This window comes from Dermacentor albipictus, chromosome 7 (assembly GCF_038994185.2).
Source record: "Dermacentor albipictus isolate Rhodes 1998 colony chromosome 7, USDA_Dalb.pri_finalv2, whole genome shotgun sequence".
Classification (NCBI taxonomy): domain Eukaryota; kingdom Metazoa; phylum Arthropoda; class Arachnida; order Ixodida; family Ixodidae; genus Dermacentor; species Dermacentor albipictus.
Window position 1 is genome coordinate 33,936,908 of NC_091827.1, and position 18,484 is coordinate 33,955,391.

Sequence of the window (18,484 nt, forward strand, 5' to 3'; positions counted from 1 at the left end):
CTGGGTTTGTTAAATTATTTATTTTTGGCGTAACGTGGCTGCGCTCCAGGAGTCTTCGGCAACTGCACCAGGTGGTCGTGGGCGACGGCCTGCTCACGCCTCCCTGTCCCTGGATACGGAGAAAATGAGCATCGCCATCAGAAGGGAGAAACAAAGACAATCGGACAGCGGCTGCCCGACAAATCCGCCATGCTATCAGCTCTGATTGGTTGGCTGGACCGCTACGCCCTCTGTGATTGGCCCGAAAGGCCAACGCGGCGGAATACGACTGTCCAGAATGGCACCATACGTCTATTGCGGGGCAAACGCTCCGTGTTTACCTATCTTTAGCAGAAAACAAAAAGTAAATGTGGGGGGGCGCGGCAGTAATACGTAAGAGTCCAACGCCGTCTGTAGCTTCAACCCCAGTGGCGTATTATCAACAGCGTCCATAGATCGGAATCTGGAGCGCCACTATAGGTGGAAGTGATCTTTAGCGTGGGCTGCGTGAACTGGCGAACGCCGAGAAGTAGGCTCGCTCAATCAGCATACGTTCGTGTAATCAAGGAAAATAATTAAGTAAAGCATGTGCGGGCCGTGCCGACATGCTTTACGACGTGCCGCCCACGATACCGCCGTGCCCCTAAACGTTGTCCGCGAGAGACGCCGGCGTTTCGCTACTGCCGGGACGTTGCGGAAATAAGCGCACATATTTAGCTGACACATCTGCACAAACTCACAGAGTTGGACAGCCGTGTATATGCCACTCGCTGCCATTATATGTTCACGTGGTTTCTTTATACCTGTCTCCCAAGTGCTCTCCGTTATCGCGATCCGAAGAGCATCCCACGGAAAGTTACCCTCGGTTATGCCAGTACAGGTGCACCGCGTGGACGGTACAGCGACCCCTTTGCGATAATACGGAACCTTGCGGGTCTCGCTCGAATTCGGACACGCTTCTTTGTCGCGATGGTCGACAAAAGATCATCTCAGGGTCACAGTGGCTGCGTAGTCCGCGGCGCGTGCAGTGAGCCCTTATCGAGACACACCCGTGGAACAAGCGAAAACCAGACGGCTGCGTGAGCTGGGCTCTCTCGTTCTGCCTCCCCCACCCCCCTTCCCGACAACCCCCTCCAGCAGATATGCGCAAGCTCTTGTCTTGCAAGCAGACGGGCGAACGCGACACCACGCGCCTCGCCCCTGGTTATCTGTATCTGCAAACCTTACTGGGCGATTCCCCCAGCATTTATCTGAAAAAGTTTCTTTCTCGTTTTTCTGTTTCTTCTCACCACTCCTCGGATTGCTAATGCGACACGAGCGTCTCTGTAAGCTCGTGGATATGGGGCGAGCGCTTCCGCTATCGCCGTTTCGCCAGGAGAAACGGCCATGGGCCCAGCGTGCGCGTCCGTGCCGTCTGGTCTGTCGGTGTCCGTCTGCAGGGAGCGGTCGTGTTCAAGGCCGGCTGTTCTCGTCTGACGCGTGATTCCTACGAGAGATTCTGAAAGACGACCGCTTTCGCTGAAAACTCTCGGTGGCATAGGAGAAAGGGGGCACGAGGTCTGCCCCTACGAGCCCGTTTTACGATGTGACACCGGAGTGCACTGGAAGCTTAACGGGACGTGCCGTATACCGCCGTTCGGGAGTGAGCAGACGACGCTCTGACGCAGAAGGACGGGCGTATTTCGCGTGGTCCCACTCCTGATTGGCCGGCGTCAATCTTCACCGAAGATAGCGCGGCGGAAAAATTAAATGCGGGCGAAGTTATTTTATAAGGCATATGCAGGCATGAATTAGTGTCACGTACGCATCAATCGTAGTGCTACCGCTTCGGCCATGCGCCAGTTTTGCACGTGCTATAGCTAATCCACGCCGTGCGGAGGAGTGGCCCCGCCTGCAAATCGTTTCCAACGAAATTCGGGGGATTTTGCTCACACCGAACGCACACCCACCCTTTTCCGGGCTACGCCACCAGGTGCTTACTCTACCGCCCCGGGCACATAGGACATTGTGGACACAAAGCCACGAAGATTCTCTACACACCTTTCATCATACAGTGGCGCTGATTAATACACGCACTCACAGAATCTGGACGGGGATCATGACGCAGGCGATGGGGTACTTGTTCGTGCCTTCTTTGTCGTAAACGTACACGGCGACGTCCACCTTGACCTGCGACAGTAAAAAAGAAAAAACAATTACGGAGGTCGAGCCCGTCCCGATTATACAGTACACAAGTTACATCACTGCGTATCACATGCTCGTGCGCAAACTAAAAGAACAATGAAAGAAACACGCATAATAGATGACCACACGCGATACATATAGTGTGTCCGTAGTCATGGTGCACTTTTGACCGGTCACAGGGAACCAACGAAGCAAGATAGAAATACGAAATTTTCACCAAATAACACTTGGAAAACTCTCCAAGTTTGGCACCTATTCAGTGCAGTTCTAGGTGGCCTCCATTTGCTGCCCCACACACATCTAAACAATATTCAAGTTCTTGCCGCACACGGTTAAGGACGTCTGGTGCAACAGAGTGAATAACATCTGCGATTCCCTGGTGGCGCTTCGTTGTACGCGCGACGATAGTCACGCTGCACTTTGGTCACGGATTCAAATTTAGCGAGCCACAGAACACGCTGAACTTTCCTCTGTACCATCCACATCTCTACTGGCGTGGGGTGATCCGCTGCTGCGTAGTTCATGGTGCTGCGTCATCACCGTTGTGCATCATACTAAGAAAACTTGGAGTTTTTCTTTAATTTGGTGAAGATTCCAGATTTCTATCTTGTTTTGTTGCTTTCCTGTCACTGGTCAAAAGTGCACCATGACTTGACGGGGACACTGTATATCCGACGTAAAACGTATACGTAGGCACCATATCTTGTGACACAAGACCTTGTTCGGATGCAGGCGCAAAAGCACCTGGAGCCGTGCTTTCTGTCGACTACGGCCGGGCGTACTTTTCCGTTCGCGTGACGCAACTATATGGGCGACGTGAAAATAACCCCAACGAGAAGCGTACGCCATTCGTCCAGCATGCCCGCGGGCAGCTGATGCTTGTTTCCCAAGACAAAGCAAACGTGCGCATTTGGTTGGACACGATTAAACTAACAGCGCGAAGAGAGAACTCGGACAAAAGAAAGAAGTGACGAACACACGTAGGCGCTCACAATACGCACAGCGCATGGATGCTTGATCCTCGAATAAGCGTCGAAAGCCTATAGCGTTGCACCAAAGTGACTGCTTCCGCGGGCAAACTTGTCTGTATAAGAGTTTGGCTTCTCTGTCACTTGGATACATTTCTTGGCTGGATCTGGCATCAGCATGTCGGGAATATTCCCACTAGTATACCATATAACTGCCGTGTAATTCTGGATATTGGGTGAGTAGCCATTATGGTGCCATTTAGATGTTCTCCCAGTTGCATTGAACATTTATGATTGGCTCTGTGCCACAATGCATTATGTTATATACTGTGCTTTCGAGCGACCAGCCGAAAGAGTCTCTGGTATAATGCATTTGGGGATGTTCGAATGGTGAAAGTAAAGACGGAGCAAAACGATTTCTCTGTTACCGTGTAACTATAGGGGCCCCCTGAAGTAAAACGTCCTCTTTGTAGCTGCGGAGTCGGTACATTCGTCTGCCGATTTTGCCAGGACAACTTTTTAAACCTGTACTTTAAAACATTGGCACCCTTTGGCGTGTATATTTGTCCCACAACAATAATCTCCATCTGCCTTGCTTGCGCTTCCTTTCTTGAGAACTCGGCGCTCGCTACTGTTCTGTCGAGAACGCTGTGTCACGCTGATAACGCGCACGCCGTTCGTGACTTGGAAGTACCGTGCTCGCAGCGTTAAAGAAAATAAATGCGGGCAAGAGAGATGTCGATTATAGTTGTGGGACAAGATACGCGCCAAAGGGTGTACATTTCTTAAAGAGTGTATCTTGATTCCTCGGAACAAAAGGGAGTACTGGCAACTCCTCTTTGAGGGTGTAGCTGCTTGTGCAGCGCGTATTCGACTAAAAGTTTAACGTGTTGTACCTGCAGTCGAACTTAACGTATCCTTTTTGGGGAGTACTAGAACTGTTGAAAACGGAGTCAAGCACGCGTACAAGCTAGCTACACCCTAAAAGAAAAAGTTACCGGCACTCCTTTTGTAACCGGCAGTCAAAAAAAAGTTTGCACCATTTGGAGCTTATCTTGTACTCGAAGAATAATATTGATTTCTCTTGCGTGCCTTTCCTCTTTTTTTAAAGGCTGCTGCGTCAGGTACTTCCCGGTCGCGAACGGCATGCGCGTTATCAGCATGACGTAGCACTTTCGACAGGAAACCAGTGAGTGCAGAGTTAAGAAAGGAAACGCAAGCTAGACAGATGACGATTATTGCGGGGACACGATACACTCCCATAGGATGTAAGCTTTTTTTTAGAGTCTATAGAACGTTTTTCTATGAATGCATTGATCGACGGATGTGTATGGACATTAACAGTGTTCCTTTCTAAACAGCGTACAGCAAGGTGGCACCGAGCTAGCTGGGCTTATACTTCTTTTTTACTCTGTCTCCTCTACGTTTATACTATAGGCTGGATTAAGTTAACGTGTGACGTTGATTTCGTAATTCTTGTGTCCTCCTACGGGGGCCGTTTCGGTACCCGTATCCCTTGTCCACAATGAGCAGTAAAATCAATCGCCTTTGGAAAAGACCCATATGCACCATGCCACAATCCTATATGATCACGTGTGTTTACATCGGAACGTACCGGTTTTCATACAGGATCTTATAGAATCACATGGTGTTATGGATACAGGGCATATATTGGGCATAACGGGATTTTTCGATAGGGATGACTCCTAACGATTGCACAGAGTCATCTCATTTACTGTCCATCGTGAACCGCGCATACGGGCTCCTAAACGCCAAGTTTTATAGTCCCTATATATTTTATTTGTTTTAAAAATTCTTTGCAACCACGCCTCTCCCTCGCCAGAGGCGAGGGAAAAAAATGGCTGTGGCTTAGGTAAGGTTAAGCCCAGGATGCGAAGCATACTAGCCTTTATTTTAGTTGTTGAACCACTGTTTAGCCTGGTGAACTGCTGTTGCTTGGCTATATTTGGTTCGGCTAGACGAAGAAAAAACTCGTGCGTTACTCTGCTTCGCCTTGGACGCGGTGAGCGTCGAGCAACGCAGCGTTCGGCGCGGCAACGAAATGTGCGCCTGAGCAAGCGACGCACGCCTGAGCCTTAGAAACAGCTCGTTTCTAAGGCAACACCGAATTCACTAGAGGCGCTTTTGTACCGCTTTGAAGCATCGTACTCGTGACTCAGTGGTAGCGTCTCCGTCTCACACTCCGGAGGCTGGTTCGATTCCCACCCAGCCCATCTTGCAAGAGTTGAGCCAAAGCCACTTCTCCTCTGTCGTGACGTCACGGTGTCACGTGGTATTCAAGGCGACACCGCCGCGCCTGAGGAGCTGGGTTGGGCTCTCGTAATATGCTTCGCATAAAACATGGTTGCACGGTTTTAAACGCGGTTTAAGCGCTCTCGGTTATCAAGTGCCACCCCGTGGTGTTTTTTGCCCACGGTGCCGAGCTCGTCTGTATACTGAAGTACTAGAGCGCCAAACAGACGACACAAGAAGAGACACGGACGAGCGCTTACTCTTGTGTCGTAATCTTATTCAAGCAGAACTTTTTGTTGGGCTAGCTGGTGCATGTTACTGAAGTACTAAAGCGCCAAACAGACGACACAAGAAGAGACACGGACGAGCGTCCGTGTCTCTTTTTGTGTCGTCTGTTTGGCTCTTTAGTACTTCAGTAACGTACACCGACTAGCGCAACAAAAAGTTTTGCTGGGATATCGTATGTGTGTACCTTTGGGAAGAAGGGCTTGACGAAGAAGGCCCCCGTGTGCTGGTACGTGTGGCCCGCTCGCAGTCCCCGGTCTCCCTGGGAGCACTTGACGTCATCGTCGATGGACGCCGTCGAGTCGCAGATGCTGGTCTCGCGGCCGTACGGCACCATCACCTTCTCGAAGAGGCCGTAGATGCGTCGGTACACGCCCCGGGTGCTGTTGCTCACGTCTGCGTTGCGTGTACACACCGGCCACCGATGAGGAAAGCGCCGTGGAATCGTTTCACTAATGCCGGGTTAATTACGCGTTCCACATTCCTCTCTGGCGATCAGTAACGATGTGACGAAAATTTGGGCGTCTTGGTACGTGGTTTACATGACCTTCATCGATAATCTTCGTAGTCGACAACGCGAAGCGCTAGCGCTTTGTATTGGAAAGCTTTAGATTAGGGAATCGCAAGCGGCTTGCATACGCAAGAACTAGGGGCGACAGTACTACGCATGCGCGTACCCGGACGTAGGGGTGAGAGTTTCAGTGCGTTCGCGCCGCGCTTCTTCAATACCTAGACCGGTACAGTGCACTTAATTAAGGAAAACGCGTTTTTAAAGGAGGGGGTATAAGTGAGTAAGGGGGGGAATAAAACAAGCAATAATTAACTATCGCAGTAGGTATTTAAATAGTGTTTTAGACCAGATACATAATTCTTTAAAGTTTTCTGTGGCAGATAGCGTAATCGCAGTCGTCGAGCTGGATTACTCGAAGCGGCGGATACCGCTCTCACTAGAAATCGAGACGCACATTCGGCGAATTAAAGAAACGCTAATTAACTGATTAATTAAATACTTTACGGCACATGTCCCAACTCAGGAATTGTAGCCAGTATGTAAACTTGGAATCCACTTGCATGTCCACATGTGCACTTCGACTTAAGGGCTTGGAATATAACAAACTGACCATGTATAGTCTACAACTGTAGATACGCAGTAAGAACAGACATTACACATTTGTAAATTACATCTATAGGGCACTTATATAAGTCGATCGACGACGGCCAGTAAGTATGCCAGAATTCTGAATCTGATGACTCCAGGTGGTCCCGTCACCCAGAATCGAAACATAATCAAGGGAAATTCGCGTATTGTCGCAAGCAGAATGTCTCTGTCTATTCCCGGCTTGCCTTAGGGTGTCTGTACAAGGTCAACGTCGTTATAAGTTCACGGTTCCAATTGCCAGTGCGGTGATGGGAAGCCCGCGATACGCGGGTGTACAGTCTGCTAACTGCATGTACACTCGAGCCTTATCTTGTTTGCGTCTGAAGGGCGTATCCGTGGGTAAAACGACAAGGCATATATATGGGCAAAGCGATAAACCAAGTACACGTACGGAACTGCATCTCGAGCTTGGCCGATGTGTTCCTGTAGAGTGGGCACACCTCCGCAGTTTCGCATCCTTCCAGACGAGCCAACGCGTGCTCACCAGGGTCACCCTTCTTCAATGTGCCTGCGTGGAAAACAAATGCACAAAAAAAATGTAGCGTGCTGATTCCTGCACCATTGACCTAGTTCAAAAAAAGAAAAAAGAAGAAGAATGGAGGAGGAGGAGGAGGAGGAGGGAAAGGAAGGAAGGAAAGGTAGGATGGTCAACCAGACGCACGCCCGGTTTGCTACCCTACACAGCGGAAGGGGTTTAAGGAAACAAAAAGAAAGGAGAAAGAAGAAGAAAAAAATCAGACAACGACGGTACACCAGGTTATACGAGATCTTTTTTTTTTTTTAATCTAACATCGCCGAGCGAGCTACAAGTTAGGCTCGGTCTTGCAGACGATGCTGGTTGTTGTGAACCTGGTTTACTGAACCAAAGAACTTTGCTAGGGACCGCGAACCTCATGTTTTGGCGTCGTTGTCAGGGCTAAATGAAATACCGGAGCTGCGCTTTCCGAACGAATTTTCCGCTTTTTGGCTGAGATCAAAGTTTTGACTATGCTGATGCGACTGATGGCCTTTGGATCGGGCGATCACAATGGTAATTATTGGATCGAGCCAGTACGTTTACTGCACTACAACGTTTTCACGTTGTGCGCTGTATGTATACTACATGATAATCCAGAGCTTCGAGGTTTGGATAGCTTGCGCCGGACTGGTTAATTTTGAATCTTGTTCGTTGCAAGAATGTCGGGTACGCTGCAGAAGGCGCATTCTTTCTAAACTGTCTGACCGCAGCAGGGCTTATATGCAGGATGTCACTATCTGCCCGTTAACTCTTCAGCTGTGTCGTCTGCTCGTAGCAAGAAGTTTAGCGAGAGCGCAAGCCAGTCTGCTTACAGCAGGAGATCGAACCAGACCATACAAACTTTTCTGCTGGCCGTCTGCTTGCCCCAAAAGGCGTAAGCAGACGACACTTTTTAACTTTTATGCGGTCCGTCTTCTTGAAACAGGATGTGGGAAGAGTAAAACATTTATGCTATCCAGAGACGCATAGACGTCTAAGGATGATGATCCTCCAGTCTACATGCATGACGCGCCTACCGAGTTATCACGGACTGACGAACAAATGATGTGTCTCTTACAATTGATGAAGGGCCTGAATGGAGCTTCTTCTGCGGCCTCCTGTGCTCGTGACCAGCAGACGAAGAGGACGAGGATGGCGGCCGCGGCCAGGAGGATGTGGCGTGTCGACAGCATGACTGGTGTAGATGATCTTGCTTTCTTCGGCGGTGTACCGAGACGCCGGCGGTTATGTGGAACCGGTAAAAAGAGAACTCGTCTCTCGGAGGAGGTGATCCACAAGCGAAACCACGCGCGGTCGCCTTGGCGGGCACTACTGGAGTATCGCGAACCGAGGCTCGACTGGACGCTCGACCCACTGCCGACCGCAGGATATGTGGGCCCCGCTTATCGTCCCGCGGGAAGGGAGGGAGGGAGAGACGAAGGACCGCCGCGTCGCGCCCCGACGTGCGTGGTGACGTCACAGGAGAGGGGGCTGCGTGTCGCCTGCTTGCTTGCTTGCTTCTCTTCTCCCGACGTCTTGTGAGTTCCGCTGCAATGGGGTAGAGGATGGGGGAGAAGCGAAACACGAGCGTGCGCCCGCGACGCTCGAAACGCGACACCGAGGTTCAAGGTTCGCATCTACGCATCCGCCGCGCAGCAGACGCGGCCGCACTGAGGCGGTGGACAGGGGGTGGGGTATACGGCGTGCGGGCGTGTATTTGTGTGCAGACGCGGCTGCGAGGACTCGTCATGGCAGACGGCATATGTGGCTCGATGGGGCCCGTGGTCCGGTGGACATACACCCCTTTGTATACGACAGCCGCATTGCCAATGCCAGTGTCACGATTGCCCCGCCTTTATTTTTTTTTTGTCTCCTCGCGCTTTTTTTTTTCGGCGCTACGCACTTCCGCTGACAGCGTCGCGCGCGAGCTGTTGTCTCATTCGCGCAGCGCACGACTTTGCGCGCCGTTCGCAAGGACACGTGACCAGCGGTATAATTCAGTGCTACACGAATACTGAGACAGAACAAGCGGATCGCATAGCATGATCACGCCCCTGCAACGCGCTAGAAAATGGCATAGTTTCGGTACCTGTGCACGTAACTGCACGACCGTGGGAACAAGCAGACGGAGAAGAAGTACATCTCTCTTGCTTTGGTGCGAAGTAAAACAAACGAATTCGGTGCACTTTCACTCTGTGAAGAAGGATGACCAGCGAAGCTGTGCATGTGGGCCCCCTAATGGCGAACTGCACCTCCGCCGCGGGTCTGCAAACACGATCGTTGGCGCGCATTGTATGATCTGCGCTTGCCAGCTAAATATGGCCAGACCTGGTGAGGCACAGAGCCTCATACGATGAGTATTGTATGAAACTCTATGTGGTAAGGGGCCTTTTAACAATTTGCACCATTGTTGCCGACCGCTTCTTCAAAAAAAGACCATATGTGGCGGCCGGAAAAAAACCCTACGTACGTTACCTTGCGCGGTATTCTCCTTGACCCTATACGTCTGACCCTACGCACCAAATTTTCTCGTTCAAATACATCACTACACGACAAAATAACAGAAACGTTATTACTAAAATCCTAGATTTCGCCAAAAGATTGTCGGACGGCCCTACGGCCCTACCAAGCAGCGAAAACACTGCGAAAAAAAAAAATAGCCCTACACTGGGGTAACCCCACGGTTGGCAACATTGCTCTGCGGTATATGTCACGCTGAAGTAATGTCATGCAAAAGACAAAAGATAATGTTCAATAGCCTAGCGAGGGAACAAGAATTCAGGATCGTCAGTCAGCCCCTATAGAGTCTGCGAAGGAGTACGTTTACCTATATCTGAGCAGTTCCTTGCAGCACTGTGGAAGCTACACGAATTCCTAACAATAGGAACAGCCGACCTCAGTAATTACGGCAAGACGTACTTAATGCTTTGACATCAGCTTGAGATGAAACTTGGCAATGACGGATTTCGCCACTTGTTTCTTGCTGACAGGGCGGAGCGCCGGTAACAAGCGCGAATTCGGATCGAAGCGGGTATTGGCGGCGAGGAGTTACGGAGTCGCCCTCTATCGGAAGCGCCTGGCTGGCGTAGTATGAGGGATCACGTGGCGCGCTCCTCATAGCTTTTGCTGTCAGCGCTCACTGAAAACACCACGCGCGAGCTTTCCCGGACATTTCTGTAAGCACTTTCGAAACGATAGAAGTTTCTTACTGTCTAAATAATAATCTTGGGCAAACTGAAAGCACACAATCGTTTACAGTCGCTATCTCTTTACCGAATACGTACAGTGAACGCCACTGCGCACGGTCGCCGCGATGGAGTCTGCCGAACCGGCTTCTTGCGTGAAAGGTAGGTGAACACTGAGAGCAAACTATGTGAAATATGTTCTTATAGTGTTTGTATAACTAAATGGAGCGTAATAGAATGAAGCCTCAATGCAGCGATCGCGCGGATTCGCAGCGACCGACTGCGCGTCTGCATGCTTGTCCGCGCACTGTTTCGCTTTCTCCGCGCGCGCGTTTTCGCACCGTGCCATGAGCTTTAGGCCGCAGAATATGAGCATTTGACAGTATACAAGCAACCATTGTTGCGTGGGTGCTATCAGAGCTGTTCAAAAATAATTTCATTGTAGAGACTTCGACGCCTACGGGAACTGTGATGTGCCGTCGCGACGATTCAATCTTTTTTTTTTCTTCAAAATTCTTTGACCATTCGATACTATTTCTCGAGTTGCGTCGCACTGTATGTTTATCGGCGTGCTCAGCGTGCGATTTCCCGCTGCTCCTTTTTTGTTATCCAGTGCATTAATTCATAACACAAACATGACCATATGCCATGCTTTCTTCAAATGTGCTTCTTACCGCTGCCTTTCCACTCCACTGAACTAGCCAGTATCTATAGTATCGACAAGTTGATAGACCAAACCGTCATGACATTAGTCAGGCAGCTGACTCGGGCGTGCGCCTCATTGCGCGTTTTCAGAACATCGCAGACCGGGCGCCGTAGCAGAAATCTTCCCCGCGTCTGTGCTTGCATACCCGAGTTGTAGCCGATGACTGTTTGCCGGTTTTATGTTTCGCGAGCCAAGCTTCACACAGCTTCTTGTCCTGCGGCTACGTGTGAATAAGGCTGACACCGGCCTCCGTTACGTGCGTCCGGCCCTGCGGCAGCGAGCAGTAGCCTACCATGTCGCGCGCCTTCAAAGGCAGCCACTACCTATTGTAGTGCTTTCAAGCGTTGTAAAGGAGACACTCGAAGCGGGTACATTTCGCTACTAAATGAAAACCGCAGCGTACGAGGGAATTTAAACTCGTTTTCAGCTCGCTTCGGCGCGCCCGAAGCAGCCGACGCGGCCGCTATGTCCACGTGATCCCTCCTAGCACGTCACGCCGACGGTGGCGCCAGCTTTTCCAGTGGTGGAGCTCGAGGCCAATAGGCGGCGTTGTAAGGGCACTGCCATTTTGCTATAGTTGATCACGGTTAGTGTGGCTACTACGATTACCGGCGGTAACTGCCACAGTAACTTTCGGTATACGACGGGTTTGCGCAAAGGTCCTAGCATGTCACGTGTCGCTGTACCGTATCATGCGGTGAGCAAAAAGTAAAAATCTCTAGTGTAACCAATAATCGGCCAGTTACGCCCGGAACTATATGCCGCTGCACAATAATATTGCCCGTGTGCGCCTCGTATACCTTCGACAGCTACACACGGTGTGGGATGATGATGATGATGATGATGATGATGACGATGATGATGATGATGATGTAAAGAAAGGAAAGACGCTTAAGTGCTGCAAGGTAGTTGTGAGATGGAGTGTAGCTCACAGGGGACCTGGACCATGAGGAGGAAACTTACAAATGAACATTTATTGGAGAGCACACGACGTGCGTTACCAGATACTAACCGGGAGCTTACCACTGTCGCTGAAAAGAAAAGCGCACAATCATTGCATTCTACCGGTGCTAACACATTGGGCAGAAACTTGGAGGTTAACAAAGAACCTCCAGAACAAGTTAAGGACCGCGCAGAGAGCAATGCAACGAACGACGTTAGGCGTAACTTCAAGTGACAGGAAGAGAGCGATGGAATGCATGCATATAGTCGATATTCTAGTTGACATTAAGAGAAAAAGATGGCAACTGGGCAGGTCATGTGATGTATATATACATCACATGACCTGCCCAGTTGCCATCTTTTTCAGGGCAGATAACCGACGGACCATTAGAGTTAAAGAATGGGTGCCAAGGGAAGGGAAGAGCAGTCGAGGACGGCAGAAAATTGGTTGGGGTGATGAAATTAGGAAATTTGCAGGCGCAAGTTGGAATAAGCTAGCGCAAGACAGGGCAGGGGGAGGTCATCGTCCTGCCATTGGACACAAAAAGACAAAAATAGAATGATGATGATGATGTCTACCCGATGCCTGTGTGCGTTTGTCGCTTGAAAGTTCTGGAAGCGCAGCATTTAAGAACGAAAAAATGCGCTGTTGGTGGACGAGATAAACCCCCAAGATTTGCAGTTTTTTTTTTGTTCTTGTTGTTCTTAAGAGTGCCGTTCCAAAGTTCGTGATAAAAAATTTTGCGTAGCTTTTTTTTTTTTCTCCAGGTCAAGTGGGCCAGGCTGCATGGTATTTTCTTCATTCAGGGTGCTTTCTTTCAATACGCGAGAATGGTGATATGAACAACGCGATGGCTGTGTATACCGTTACAGAAACGATCTAACAGAGCTATTCTCAGCCCTCATTACGGCATACCGAATCACTGTCTGGGCTAACTATAGAAAACTAATTTCTTTGCTCGTTGTTCTTCTGTAAATTTGCTACGCACAGCGAACGAATGGCGTCGATTGGCGTGTATGCAGGTGGCTGATATAGCTGAGAACAAGGTACAACTTGTTTCATGCGTGCAGAACCTGCACTTCGTCTGCGTGCGTGCGCGTTACTGTGATGGTGCGCGTGTGGGCGACAGGGACAGCTATAGCAGTCGGGCTTTTACAAGGTGCTCGAAAAATTAACTGGCTGATTAGCGTGCAAAAATAAGAAAGTCACTGAACAGATTACGTAATACCCAATTTTGAACAATGTTAGAATATAGAACTTGTTTTTCCGATTGGTACACTCAGAAAAGTAGTCCGCTACTTCGAAAATATTTTCAAGATGGAATTTACAACACGCTAAAAAAAAGAGAGAGAGAAAGAAACAGAGCGGAGCGCTGACAAATAAGTTTTGTTGGCTGGTATAGAGCAGCTGTTTCTCGAAGTGAGCATCTGACATTCACCGTATACCCTGTAAAATAATTTACACCCTTAAACGTGAATAAGCGTCTTAACTGGTCTGTAACGCCCATTATCGCACCCTTAATAGTGAATCAGGGTGTAAATCAAATCTATAACTCACAACCTTCACTCCTAAGAAAGTTTAACCCTTTGGGGCTGACCTTATCCCACAACGATAATCGTCATCGCTTGCGGTTCCTTTCTCGAATACTCGGCGCTTGCTGCTTTCCGAGGATGCAAATGTCACGCTGACAACGCGCAAGCCGTTGTTGACTTGGAAGTATACCGAGCTCGCCGCGTTAAACACAGGAAATGCGGGCAAGACAGATTTACAACTCCCGGCAGAGACAGATTTACAACTCCGAGGAGTCGGTAAACGTACAGCTCCTCGATCAGGGCATTCAAATTACGTGCAGGTCACATAATACCCGATGAACGCGTACGCATAGCCTCCACCGTGGTGCACGAAACTTGCCGAGAAAGGCGAGCGGTCTCGACAGCTATATAGCTGGCTGTGTATACGCGGGTCCGAGCCTTCGCTGCAGGCTTGATAAACCCTCGGCTCGCCAGACGCACGCACGTGTAAAACGCGTTCTTGACCGTGTCACCTAGCTTCGTCGTCGACGTGAGCGATGATATGGCGCAGGACACGCACGGACAGACACACAAATACGGGCGCATAGGCGACACACACACACACACACACACACACACACTTCTCGACGACAGTCCCTCCTCCCTCTGGTAATACCGTTTTCCCATTCTCTCGCTCTTTTTTTCTTCTTCTCCTTCTCGACATTTTTTTTCTTTGTTCTCTCCGACGATCTCCATTGTCGCGGTGTCGAAAGAAGCGCGCGTACAACTAGCCCGGCGGTGCCACATTCTGTGAACGACCGAGTATTTCGACGACGATTGCGCTTCGTGCGTCGGCTGTCACCTCCTATGAAGAGCGAGTTTCGGGGCGGCCGGTCCCAGGGGCATCGCGATTTCAGAGAGTCCCCCCTCCCCTCCCTTGGTCCAACCATTGCCGTTAGAAAGACCGAAAGAAGAAGAAGAAGAAAAGAAACATGATACCCGATATACGTGGAGTCTTGACCTGCTACGACAGTTAGAGCGGTTGATGTGCTATATAGGGTCTGTACTGTTGAGGGGCACAGATGGGCGTATAGGGCACTAGCGAATTTCCCCCTCTGGCAAGCGTACAGACGATCGCCCAGCTTTGCAGCAGACGACCTGTTGTTGGTGGTGCTGCTGGCTCTAGATAGTTTTAGTTTAGGGGACGCAAGCCGGTTGCGTACGCAGAAACTAGGGGCCATGGTACTGCGCTTGCGCAGACCCCTACGTATGCTCCTGCGCATGCGCAGTACCGTGGCATCTACTGCGCACGCAAGCCGCTTGCGTCCCCTAACCTAAAACTCTTCACTCTTAATTCTACACATCTCGGTATCGACGCAGCTTCGGTCGGCACCTGCCAGATGAGCGCCGGCGAAGTGAGAGGTGCTCCCTTCTAACCGTGGACCGCTATGTGCAGTCGGCGTCAGAAGACTATACGGGATGCGGAATCTGAGAATAAGAAGAGCCGAATATTACTCGAGAGACTGTAGGCTTGGGTATCCTAGATATTAGGTTTCCCTCTACTTGTACTATATAGTTTGCCTGGCCAATGTATAGTGTTGCACTGGTTTACTGAATGCACTGGATGGTTTACTGGATTTCGGCTTTTCCGCGGAACCAGCGTTCCAAAAACTTTAAACGCCGACTGGGCACATTTGTTTTGTACGTCCCGCCAATGAGCTTCTACCTATCCACTCCATTTTTTATTGAAACGAAGTTTCTTTGGTACTCGACTATACACTAGCACAACAAGAGGCAAGAAGCTCGCCAACAGAATTTGCCCAGTAGAAAGAGGTATAGGGAACCTTGCGTTACAAAGAAGTGAATAGATGATGACCAAAACGAGAACAAGGTAAAAGCGGGAGCCAACGTTTCGGCAAGTGGACTTGTCTTTTTCAAGGCGCTGTTTACTTCGTTCTCGTTCAGATCACCGTCTTGAATTTCATTCTCCCGCCTTCCCCGTGTTTTCCAAAGTGAATAGAAAGAAGTCTGCGACAGGAATTTGAAGAAGTCGGCTGCAGAGAGCAACAGATGCAGCAGAGTGCGGAGAACGTGGCGATAAGTGGACAGAAATGGGACCAGAGCGCCGTGCATTGAACGAGAAGCGTATAATAGCCACACGTACATTGTGTCCTTAAAGTCATGGTGCAGTTTTGAGTGGTCACGGGAAAGCAACAAAACGAGACAGAAATGTGAAATCTTCACCCAATAAAAAAAAAGGAAAGCTCTCCAAGTTTCCGCAGTACAATGCACAAGGGTGTCCGCACACAGGTGATGACGCAGCACCGAGAAGTGAGCAGCAGCGGATCAGTCCACGCCAGTCGAGATGTGGACGGCACAGAGGAAAGTTCAGTGTGTGCCTTTTTTGTCTTCACTCTTCTTTCTGTCTTTATTTCCCCTTTCCCTTCTCCTAGTGCAGGGTAGCAAACCGGATGTTTCAACCCTGGTTAACCTCCCTGCCTTTCTCTCATTTGCATATATATATATATATATATATATATATATATATATATATATATATATATATATATATATATATATATATATATATATATATATATATATATATCTTACTGTGGCTTGCCAAATTCGAATCCGAGACCAAAGTTCAACGTTAATTTCGTCGCACGTACAATGAAACGCCACGAGAGAATCACAGACATTATTCACTCTGTTGCACCAGACGTACTTAACCGCTTGCGAAAAGAACTTGAATATCGTTTAGATGTGTGTGTAAAGCAACGAATGGAGGCCTCATCGAACTGATCTCAACGGGTACGAAACTTAGAGAGTTTTCCCAAGTTTTATTTTGGTGAAGACTTAGCATTCCTGTCTTGTTTCGTGGATTTCCTGTGACCGGTGAGAAGTGCACCATGACTTCACGGACACACTGTATATACACACCCCGGCGACAAAATATTACGGACCATGAAATCTAAGAAAAAGCTGAATATCTCCGCAACCTCACAACGCAATCTGGTATTTGCATTTTGGACCTCGAGTATAATATGGTAACAACGTTGTCGTGGGCAGTTTTACTGGTTACTGCTGCAGGCTGCTCGGGAATTGAACGTTTTCTGAGATCCCGTGGTCCATTTTATTCTGTCCGCGAATGTACGTGCTGGGTGTTTCAGCTAAGTCTGGCCAAACATAAAAAAAAAGAAATGCGCGTGCGCGTTATAAGAATGCAACCAACTCGGTATTGTTCGCTGTCCTCTCGAGCAACTCAAAGTATTCTTTGCTATGAGCTTAGATGATTAAATATAACCATAGTTATCAAACCAATTTTTAAAGCGCTGACTTAAACGCAATATCCTTTAATGTCGAAGTTTAATGCAGAACCATTTCCGCGCTCTATATATCTAACTTATGCCGTGAGAATCTATACATTCTGTAACGCCCTTCGCACATTTCCATCGCGTAACAAGGAGAGGAAACACTGACGTAAACGCTTGGCCGGTGTACGCACCAGATGCAGTCCTTGACAGCTGCAGGCGCTTCAAGGTTTGTTTGCCCTCTGCTTCAGGGCTTCAAGTTCCTTTATCTTCTTCTGACAACCGTACGCTGATGATGACATCGGAGACAGCGGCGCGTGCTCCACTGTGAAGACTGGCCAAGAATCGAGCTTGCGCAACTCAGACTATGCAGGGCCATTGCATGACGTACGCAGCGGTTATTCTCTGAGGAGGACGGTTCTCCTTCGTGAGCCCTAAGGTCATACGAGAATTAAGTGTACACGCACCTATGCCGCCGAAACGTGAATATTCCTTGTTACTAGCACAAGCCATGCGTGATGACGTCATCGTGTCAACGGGTTTACCAAACGTTACACAGCTTAACATCTACACTGACTCGGTTCACTGAAGGAACTGAAGAAAGCTACAAACACATGGAAAATCTCGAAACAAATGCTTAGAACTAAGTACAGTCGTCACACTGCGACGTTGCAATGCATTGGATCGCGGACATGCCGGAGTCCGTTCTACCACCTGGCTGGCCGACCAAACAACTCACTCACCACATTTTTTCCTGGAAAACCCGCCTGCCTCGCTTTCTGTCATGGCCGTATTTACCGAAGGTGCCGCAAGGAGTCGCTGCAGCTGTGTGCTGCAGCGACTCCTTGCGGCACCTTCGGTAAGGGCATACTATACATACAATACAGTATGTGTGCATGCAGTATGTATACATACAGTAAGCGCAACTATACAAGAAATAATCGCAGAGAAAAAGGGGTTGGAAAAAAAATGCGCACTTCAACAGGCTCTTTCGAAGCCCATTTCTCGCCGAGGATTCGAATAAGGCACACGATAGCTACAAGAAGCCATCACAAGGTTTTATTTTTAACAGTTCGGTTCTGTCTCCCGTGTTCAGTACAACGCATAAACCTTCACATTCACTCGATCGCAGGCTGATCGCAGGGGAGGGTTGTGAGCGTTGCATTTTGATGCGATCGCAAAGTATACGGCTCCGTTCCCCTCTTCCACAGTGACGGACGGCTTCATTCACCAAGCGCCACTTTTTACAGGCCCACAGAAATATACTTAATAAAGGGAAAATCAGACATCCACCCGTTCGTAGCAATTGCTACAAAGGAAACCCATACGGATTCCACGAAAGAAAAGCCTCACAGTTGAAGAAAAATTCGTCCTGGTCCGGGACGAATACAGAACTAGCACGTCAAACTCTTGCCTTTGCTTCGAGTTGTTGACATATTCGACTTCGCCCTGCTATCTGCTAGCCGCCTGGTTAGCTCAGATGGAAGAGCGGCTGCCCCGG

The 18,484-nt window shown here is 49.2% G+C and overlaps 1 protein-coding gene across 1 annotated transcript; it reads right to left on the reverse strand.

The window, feature by feature from the left end:
* Positions 1 to 17,283, reverse strand: LOC139047371 (uncharacterized). The gene is made up of 6 exons (XM_070521195.1): positions 17,178 to 17,283; positions 8,403 to 8,872; positions 7,220 to 7,336; positions 5,857 to 6,065; positions 2,060 to 2,148; positions 1 to 109 (listed from the first exon to the last, which is right to left on the reverse strand). The coding sequence occupies exons 2-6, from the start codon at positions 8,515 to 8,517 to the stop codon at positions 94 to 96; spliced, it is 546 nt and encodes a 181-aa protein (XP_070377296.1). The 5' UTR covers positions 8,518 to 8,872; positions 17,178 to 17,283; the 3' UTR covers positions 1 to 93.
* Positions 17,284 to 18,484: the final 1,201 nt, after the last annotated feature.